An 8,978-nucleotide genomic window follows, 5' to 3' on the forward strand; every position below is an offset into this window, starting at 1 on the left:
TGAATTCAGTCTTAGATATTCTACAAAAGCGTTTCGCAATTGATTTACCAAAGAACAAGTTTTCTTTTTTGAATCCATTGGAATGATTTCGGCCTTTTTAGAAAGAAAAAAAAGTTTTAGATCTTTTCTGTTCAAATATGACTGGCGATAATTCAAGCAACCAGCAATACTCGGGCCACATTTGCCAGTGTCTAAGTCGAATATCTACAGCAAGAAATGACTGTTTTCACAATTTTCGTAGACCGACGGAAAACTGGTCTTGAATTCGTCCAGAGCGTCTGTAATTTCCATTGCTGCTCTTAACAGGTTACCGTTATTAGCTTAACCTACTTCTTAATTCATCAAATCTCATTTTCGGATTCCAAATTCCTATGGAGAATAGTACTTGAAAATGAACTTGATTTCGAGTGTTTTTTTGTATTTGCAGTGATTTGTATTTGGAATGGCTGTTGGCAATTTCATTTGTAGGTGGGATTTCAGCTCCTCTAAACTACCATTTGGTAAGTAACATAAAACCAGAAATTGATGCATTTGCACACCCAGAATCAATTGCTTGGCAGTTCTAAACTAATTTGTGGGTGACATAAACGGTTTTCTTGCAGAGTGTTTGAAGAGGCAAAATCAGCAATGGAGGTAGTTAATCCGGTTATGCTAGTTGTTAATGAGAGTTGTCATACATGGTACACCCAGTTGCAACATGGCAGAACCGATTCCATCAAATGGCATGTTTTCATCGGAGATTGTCCGCCGTCTTCAAGGAAATGAAGTTGAGCAGGTAATTTTTATTCCTTACCTGTAGCAGATATTTCATGCCATACAATCAAGCAGTGATGAAAGAAGAAAAAAGAACAAAAACTGATATTGGGGTTTCTTATATGTTTGCAGGTTTAACATACGGAAGCTTTTTCTATTGTGGAGGAAGCCATTTCCTCTGACATCAAACGGGAAACTGAGAAGATAGTCTTGGATTTGATGATAATCCCCTAGAGATTCATGTTCTCTAGGATCACTACATATAAAACCCCAATAATATCTTTTGTGTTTACAACCAAATGAAGGGTAAAGACCTGAATCTAATGGTTTTTAAAAAAAAAAAAAAAAAAAAAGGTAAATAAGGTAACAGGATAATATAAAGTCTATTACACCCCCTTAGTCTGAGCGGGAGAGGAACAAACGCTGAGACTAGAACGAAAACGAACAAATAATTGTCGAGGAAGCCCTTTGGTGAAGATGTCAGCATACTGATTCTCAGAGGGGACGTGTAAGACTTGAATGGCACCAATACGAACTCGTTCACGAACAAAATGTATATCAATTTCCACATGTTTGGTGCGTTGATGTTGAACAGGATCTCCAGACATATATATCACACTGAAATTGTCAAAGTAAACAATGGTAGCACGTCGTAGAGGAAGACGGAGCTCTAGAAGAAGGTTGCGAAGCCATGTTGTCTCAGCAACTGCATTTGCGACTCCTCGGTATTCAGCTTCAGCACTAGATCGAGAGACTGTTGCTTGGCTCTTGGAGGACCAGGAGATGAGATTGTCACCAAGAAAGATACAAAAATCAGATGTCGATCATCGAGAGTCGGGACAACCCGCCCAGTCAGCATCAGAGTATGCGGTTAGTCCAGAAATAGTGGAAACCGAAAGAAACAGTCCATGGTTGGTGGTTCCCTGAAGATAGCGAATGATTCGCTTGAGGGCATGCATTTGGGGGTCATGCATAAATAGACATACCTGCTGAACTGCGTATGCAATATCTGGCCGAGTAAACGTCAGGTACTGAAGAGCGCCTGCTAGGCTTCTGTATAGAGTGGGATCCGAAACTGCTGGGCCATAGGTGGCACTGAGCTTGGAATCGGTGTCGACCGGAGTAGACACTGGATTACATTTTGTCATGGAGATACGCGCAATGATATCCTGTGCACATAATGATTGAGACAAAAATAATCCAGAGGATGAACGAGTAAAAGTGATGCCAAGAAAGTGATGTAGTGGACCAAAGTCAGACATAGCAAACTCTCTCTTCATCAAATCAATGAAGCGACATAGGAGAGCATTAGTAGAGGCAGTCAAAATAATGTCATCTAAAGGTAAGTATGCTGTTTCGGACCCTGATTGATAAACAAAAATTGATTGATCACATACACTACCGCAAAAACCACTACTTATGATAAACTTGGCAAATCTCTGAAACCATGCCCGGGGAGCCTGCTTAAGGCCATACAATGACTTACGTAATCTACATACGTGGTCCGGGTGATCAGGGTCAACAAATCCCAGAGGCTGATGCATATTTATTGTCTCGGTTAGATCGCCATGAAGAAAAACATTCTTAACATCGATGTTTGAATCCTAGAAGTAGTACCACCATTAACCAATATAGACAATTGCCCACCTGTAACACAACAGCGAATCCTAGACATCCACTTATCACCAAAACCATTTTTTCTCAAAATAGAGAAGAGGGAGTTCCAATTGACGTTCTCGAATGCTTTTTCCATATCTATCTTGCATAAGATTCCCGATTTTTTTTGTCTCAATCTACTCTCAATACATTCCTTTGCTATAAGAATACCATCTAATTTTTTTTTTATTCTTGATGAAAGCCCCTTGTGCATTAGAAATAAGACATGGGCATCACAATCTTCAATTTTTCAGCAAGTAGCTTAGAAATAATCTTGTAGAAGATGCTTATGAGACTCAGAGGTCTGTAGTCTATTGGTGTTGCAGAATCCTCCTTTTTTGGTATTAGTTTCAAGAAAGAAATATTAAGTCTCCAACCCAACTTTCCTTTAGAGAAGAACTCATTAACAACAACCATGATATCTCCCTTCAAAATGCTTCAGTACTCTTTGTAGAATTCTATATTATACTCATCCGTCCCTGATGCCTTGTTAACACGACAATTCCTAATCGCATGAACAACCTCTCTTCTTCCTCAAAAATTCTCTCAAACCAGCATTTTTGAGTATTATCGATACATTTGAACTCCATATTCTGAAAAAGAGGATTCACAGAACTTGTAGTTGTAAAAATCCTTGAAACGTATTGCTCGATCTCCATATTTATGGTATCTTGATTAAAAACATCCCTCCCACCAATTTCTACTTTTGGTTTGATAATCTCAACGAAAAAAAAGGTGCAGAATTGGATGTAAACCGTCAATTTTTAGAATTTTTCTTTTCTACATCCTTTCCTTAAAAGAATAATTACTTTGGTTATGAAATTAAGTAGTTTTCTATTAGCATAAGAAAAATGGAAAAAGAACTTTTCCCATCCCTCATGCGGTTAACTTTCATTTACTATTCAATTTAATTATTTTCTTAAATTAATGTTCTTGACAAACCGTGTAAAATAAATTTTTTGGGCCCATACGCATGGAAATGCGGCTTAGGCTCAACTACCTCTAAAATTGACTTATAACTTCAGATTCAAAACAATTAAATACCAGTAAGAATATAGAAAAAACTTTTTTAACCAAATATGTAGCTAATGAATCGGATACGATGTTATTTTTGACTCAAATACATCGGGTCATTAAAAATTCTAATTCTTGGTATAGACTCATAGAGATTAGAATATCTGAGTCGTAAGTTCATTTTTTGTGAAAGGATTATATCTGTAAACAAAAATCAGTAAAACAATCGAAAAACAATAGAGAATAAGGCCAAGGTGTAGTAAAATTATTTTCGACAAACAAATAATAAAAAATAATTTTGGCAAAGCAACTAGTGAAAATCACTCAGGAATAAGGCCAAGATATGACTCATGCATCTGCTTTTAGTCAAGCTGGGGTATAGTGGCACTAGCTGACCAATACTGTCATAGAAATCATTGTTTGTTTGTATGGTGGGAAGAGGTGATCACAAATGAATGGTGGAGAGTACATAGAGTAGCAAATGGTTTATCTCATAGAATTTTTTGGTTGACCTGGTGAGCCATCGAAGACTCGTTTTATTCCATATTTCTCTCAAAAAACACTTTTATCTTCATTCCTCTTTATTGTTTTTGTATTTGCTTGAATATTTTTCTATTATGGCTGCGGAACAAATTCTTGTTAATGGGGTGACTGAAATCATTAAGAAGATATTACCTGTTATTACTCAACATATTACTCTGGCATGGGGTGTAAAAGACGACTTAAGAAAGCTTAAGGATACCTTGGAGTCGATTCAAGCTCTGATTACTTCTGCTGAGGAAAAACAAGTAACCGAAGCTACTGTCGGACTTTGGTTGAGAAGGCTTAAAGACGTCGTTTACGATGCAGACGACGTTATGGATGAGTTCGCTTATGAAACCATGCGTCGTCATGCAGTGGGAGGCCAATTTAAACTGAAAGTACGAGCTCTTGTTTCATCCTCCAATCCACTTGTACTTCATTTCACGATGGCCCGTAAAATTCGAGCCATTTATCAAAGGTTAGATCAGATCTACAAAGACAGTAAAATGTATCAGTTGCAAAATACTAGTATTACCCAAGACAACCTGACCATGGTTTTGCGAAGTAACCGATTAACCTCATCAGCTGGTGGTGATTCGGTATTTTTGGGGAGGGAGGATGCAAAACTAGACATAATAAAGATATTAATTAACAAGTCATCATCATCTGGGGTTTCTTCTCAATCAGAGACCGTATCCACTTTATCCATAGTGGGTATGGGTGGACTGGGTAAGACTACGGTAGCTCAAATGGTCTATAATGATGACTCCGTCAAGAGAAACTTTGAGGCAAGAGCTTGGATCTGTGTCTCTGATCCTTTTGATACCTTTGAGATTTTAAGAGGTATGATCGAGTCCATTACTAGAGTAAATTTTGTAAAACCATCAAACGTAGACGTACTAGCAAACGAAGTCAAGGAAAAATTGATTGGTACGAAGTATTTGCTGGTACTCGACGATTTGTGGAATGAGGATACCGAAGATTGGGGGAAATTGAAAAGTTTCCTTGACTGTGGCGGGTTGGGTAGCAAAATATTAGTCACTACACGCAATCGAAAGGTTGCTTTTTGTGTTGGAGGTGCAGTTTACGATTTGAAAAAATTATCAAGTGACGTTTGCTGGTCCATTATTGAGAAGAAATTGTTGTCCCAGGGCGGAGCAGTATTGACTCCAGAAATGACAAGTATTGGCAAGCATATAGCGGAAAAATGTGATGGCTTACCCCTTGCGGCGAACTCACTTGGAAGTTTAATGTGCTCGAGAAGAGATGAAAGCTATTGGCTGTCAATAGTAGACGACATCAATCGTTTGCGAGGTACATCTGAACATAAAAAAGTCATTTCGATATTAAAATTAAGCTATGATAATTTATCTTATCCGTTGAAACAATGTTTTTCATATTGTTGTATTTTCCCAAAAGACTGGAATATAAATAGAGATCTGTTAATTCGATTATGGATGGCAGAAGGATTCCTTTTGCCATCTGGTCGAGGAGATAATATATCATTGGAAGATATAGGAAATGAATATTTCGAGGATCTGGTATGGAGTTCATTTTTTCAGGATGTGCAGAAGGATGAAGAATCAGGTGACATTAAGACATGCAAGATGCATGATATGGTGCATGATCTTGCAGCGAGTGTTCAGGATTGTCATGAATTCGGAATTGTAAAGGTAAGAGATGGGATAAAAGAAGTTTCAGAATTTCGTCGATTACAACTGCTATTAGATAAAAGATCATTGGAGCCTCCTAAAGTGTTACCGAATGCGATGAAGTTGCGTACTATTGTCGTTGTTGAACCAGAAAATTTTCCGCATATTAATTCCTTCTTTGGTTATAAGCGTTTACGAATATTATGTCCTCTAGTTCGCTGGCATGGCTGGCGTATGTGCTCACTCTCTTGTGGTCTTGAGTTTTGCAAATTATGTGGTGCCTTTTCGATGTCTAAGCTGAAGCATCTGAGGTACATTGACCTCTCATACATCGATTCACTTGGTGAGGTATCTTTAAATCATTCTTACAATCTGCAAACACTTGTACTGATTGCGTGCAAAAATGTTCCGAGCTGGCTTCTTAATGAAATTGGATCTTTGAAGAGTTTGAGGCATGTTAACATCTCCAGTTCGAATGTTAAACATATACCAGAAAATATTGGGTCCTTGGAACATCTAAGTTGCCTTGATCTTTCATTTACAGAAATCCCTAAGTTACCAGATTCAATCACCTGTATCAGCAGTTTAAGGACGTTGGAGTTCATAGGTTGTCGGAATTTAGATGCCTTGCCTAGAGAGCTAGGCGCACTGACACGATTAAGGTGTCTTGATTTGTGTGGTACAAAGATTGAAGAATTGCCTGAATCATGCATTAGCAACCTCTGCAATTTGGAGATAGTGAAACTAGGAAGAGTTTGTGAACTTCCCAAAGAAATAAACAATTGGCCAAAATTGAGAATTTTTACCCATGAGAGAAAAGATGGCAAAATGCCTAGAGGTATAGAAAGGCTAACTTGCCTTGAAACATTAAAGAATTACAATGTTAGAATAGAAAATGAGATCTGCGGAAGTCCCGGTAATAATAATGGCATTGAAGAGTTGGCAGGCTTAAACTCCCTTCAGGTGTTAAAGATAAGAAAACTTGAGAATGTGAGAGATGGAAAAGAAGGCGCAGAAAAAGCAAAGTTAAAAGACAAGCGACACCTTCGGGAATTGAATCTTTCTTGGGGTTCCACTAGTGATGATGAAGATGTGCGGAAAATCAGAAGTTTGAAGGATACTGCGGTGTTGGAGGGTCTCCAGCCTCCCCCAAATTTAAAAGAATTTTCTATAAAAGGATTCTCAGGTGTAAAGCTACCGAAATGGATGATGGGTTGTTCATTATCAAACTGTCTTCCGAATTTGGTGGAATTAAATTTGTACAAATTGAACAATTGTGAGAAGCTTCCAGCGCTAGGTATGCTCCCATTTCTGAGGACTCTTTGGATTATTGAAATTGATTCAATCAACACTCTGGGTGAAGAATTTTACTATCAACAAGAAAACAGTAGTAGCAGTAATACTACTACAAAGAGATCCTCATTATTCCCTTCGTTAGTTGAATTGCATATCGGTTTGGAAAACCTAGAGGAATGGGTTGCTCCTCCTTTATCTTCTTCTTCTTGTTTCCCTTCACTTGAGCAGCTGAATATCATCGGTAACTGTAAAAGATTGAGAAGCATACCAATAATTTTGTTTTCTTCTCTTAAGGAATTGGGAATATGGGGTATCAACGATAATGCAGTGAACTCATTACTCTGTAGAGGAGAAGGATATATGCCCTCTCTCACATCCATTCGGATATGGGATTCTCCAGATTTAATATATTTACCACCATTGGGTGTACTAGTCCAACACAATACTCCTCATCTTCAAGAACTATATATTAGTGAGTGCTCTAATATTCAAGGTTTTCGTGATGATGATGATCTAAACAACAGCAACAGTTATTTTCAATTGTTGTGGTTAGATAAGTGCCCTGTCTTGATGTCTCTACCGGATTTACGATTATTCACTTGTATTCGGTCATTGCATTTCGAAGATTGTCCTGGTTTGACGTCTCTACCAGATTTACGATTATCTACTTCTCTCCGGATATTACTGATTTACGGATGCAACAAACTGAATAAGGAATCAATTCCGTATGATCTTAAGGAATCCCTCACGTTTCTTGAAGTTCTTAAAGTTGATTTCATTGAAAGAGACGAGCTCGGTCGGGATGTATCTAGTGCATATGCCTTAATTAATTTGATGAAGAAGGAATACTAGATCTGCTAGTTCCTGGCCAGCTTCTTCTATCACTACCAACAGGTCCCTTCTCTATCTCAATTTTAATATACATTTCCATATTTTGTACATGCATTCAGATTTTTTTTAGTGATCTTTGCCAAATGTATTGAGTTCAATGTTTCATTTTCAAATATTATGATAAATCGAGATTAAATCTGTATTCTCTTTGAAGAATGAACGGTCGTATGTAGAACAGCTTTAACTCAACAACTGTAAATTTCAACAAGATCACTTTGTTTATAAATTCAATTGGTTTACCAGGTTGGTAGGAGTTACTTCTTCATTTTCTCAAAATCTTATGCAGCAGTACAAAATTGAACGAGCTAGTTTCTACTTTCCCTGAATCTTTTTTCGCCATTTTTTTTTCTCTGATAGATTTTTTCCCTATATTCTCTATGCTCTAGTCTTCTGGATATTATGCCCATATTTTTTTCAAATGACTTCTTTTATCTAGTTGAAATTTTCCGTTTTCAGCAATGCATTTAAAGCCTTGAAATTCCATGGAGGTTGGTCTCGAGCTGTAATTCTAACTTGGGGAGGTTTTTTAAGCAAAGGAACTCTCCTTTGACTATCAACAAGCAATTCCTTTGTAAGCGTAAAGCAATTCTGCAACAATCAATTCCCTCTTAAGCTATTTTAACTCTCTAGTGAAGATCTTCTTTTAATAAAGCGCAGAGAAGCCTTTCTTTAGCTTTGGTATCGAAGCAAAACTCTGGTTTTGACCCACTCCTTTGTAATGAGGTTGAAATATGGCATCACATTTATTATTTGAAAAACTTTGCTATAGGCAAGGGGGTGTATACATAAGTAGTCATTTGTTTGATAGTATCATTTTCCTTCGAAGAAGTTACTCTTTCTTGGTCCAATTAGTATAGGAAATTTCGAATCTTTAGTTTCTCTCTTCCTCATTGAAATTTTATGTCTGGTTGTGTATACCATTTATCTAATATTACAACCAATCAATTGAATTAAAAGAGCAGTAGATAAAATCATATGTAAACTAAAATCATGAGCAAAAGATAGTGCAGAAAAATAAAGAAACATTAACACAAATGGTTTAACGTGGTTCGGCTAATTGCTATGTCCACCGGAGAAGGAATGGTCAGTTCATTATATATTTGTCTGTACATTTTGTAAGAAAAAACCCCATTACACAGTTCATGGAGTTAGGAAGTGGAGAGAAAAGAGAGGTCCTCAAAACCGTCGGTGCAA

The 8,978-nt window shown here is 37.3% G+C and overlaps 1 protein-coding gene and 1 long non-coding RNA gene across 2 annotated transcripts; both read left to right on the forward strand.

The window, feature by feature from the left end:
- LOC113310555 lies at positions 1-1,106 on the forward strand. Its single transcript, XR_003341205.1, has 3 exons — positions 1-306; positions 428-775; positions 886-1,106. It is a non-coding gene; the product is annotated as an uncharacterized LOC113310555 (long non-coding RNA).
- A 2,934-nt stretch (positions 1,107-4,040) lies between these two features.
- Positions 4,041-8,619, forward strand: LOC113313109 (disease resistance protein RGA2-like). The gene is made up of 2 exons (XM_026561829.1): positions 4,041-7,787; positions 8,241-8,619. The coding sequence occupies exon 1, from the start codon at positions 4,041-4,043 to the stop codon at positions 7,743-7,745; it is 3,705 nt and encodes a 1,234-aa protein (XP_026417614.1). The 3' UTR covers positions 7,746-7,787; positions 8,241-8,619.
- The last annotated feature ends 359 nt before the right edge of the window (positions 8,620-8,978 follow it).

The sequence above is a fragment of the Papaver somniferum genome, chromosome 9 (assembly GCF_003573695.1).
Source record: "Papaver somniferum cultivar HN1 chromosome 9, ASM357369v1, whole genome shotgun sequence".
NCBI classification, from domain to species: Eukaryota; Viridiplantae; Streptophyta; class Magnoliopsida; order Ranunculales; family Papaveraceae; genus Papaver; species Papaver somniferum.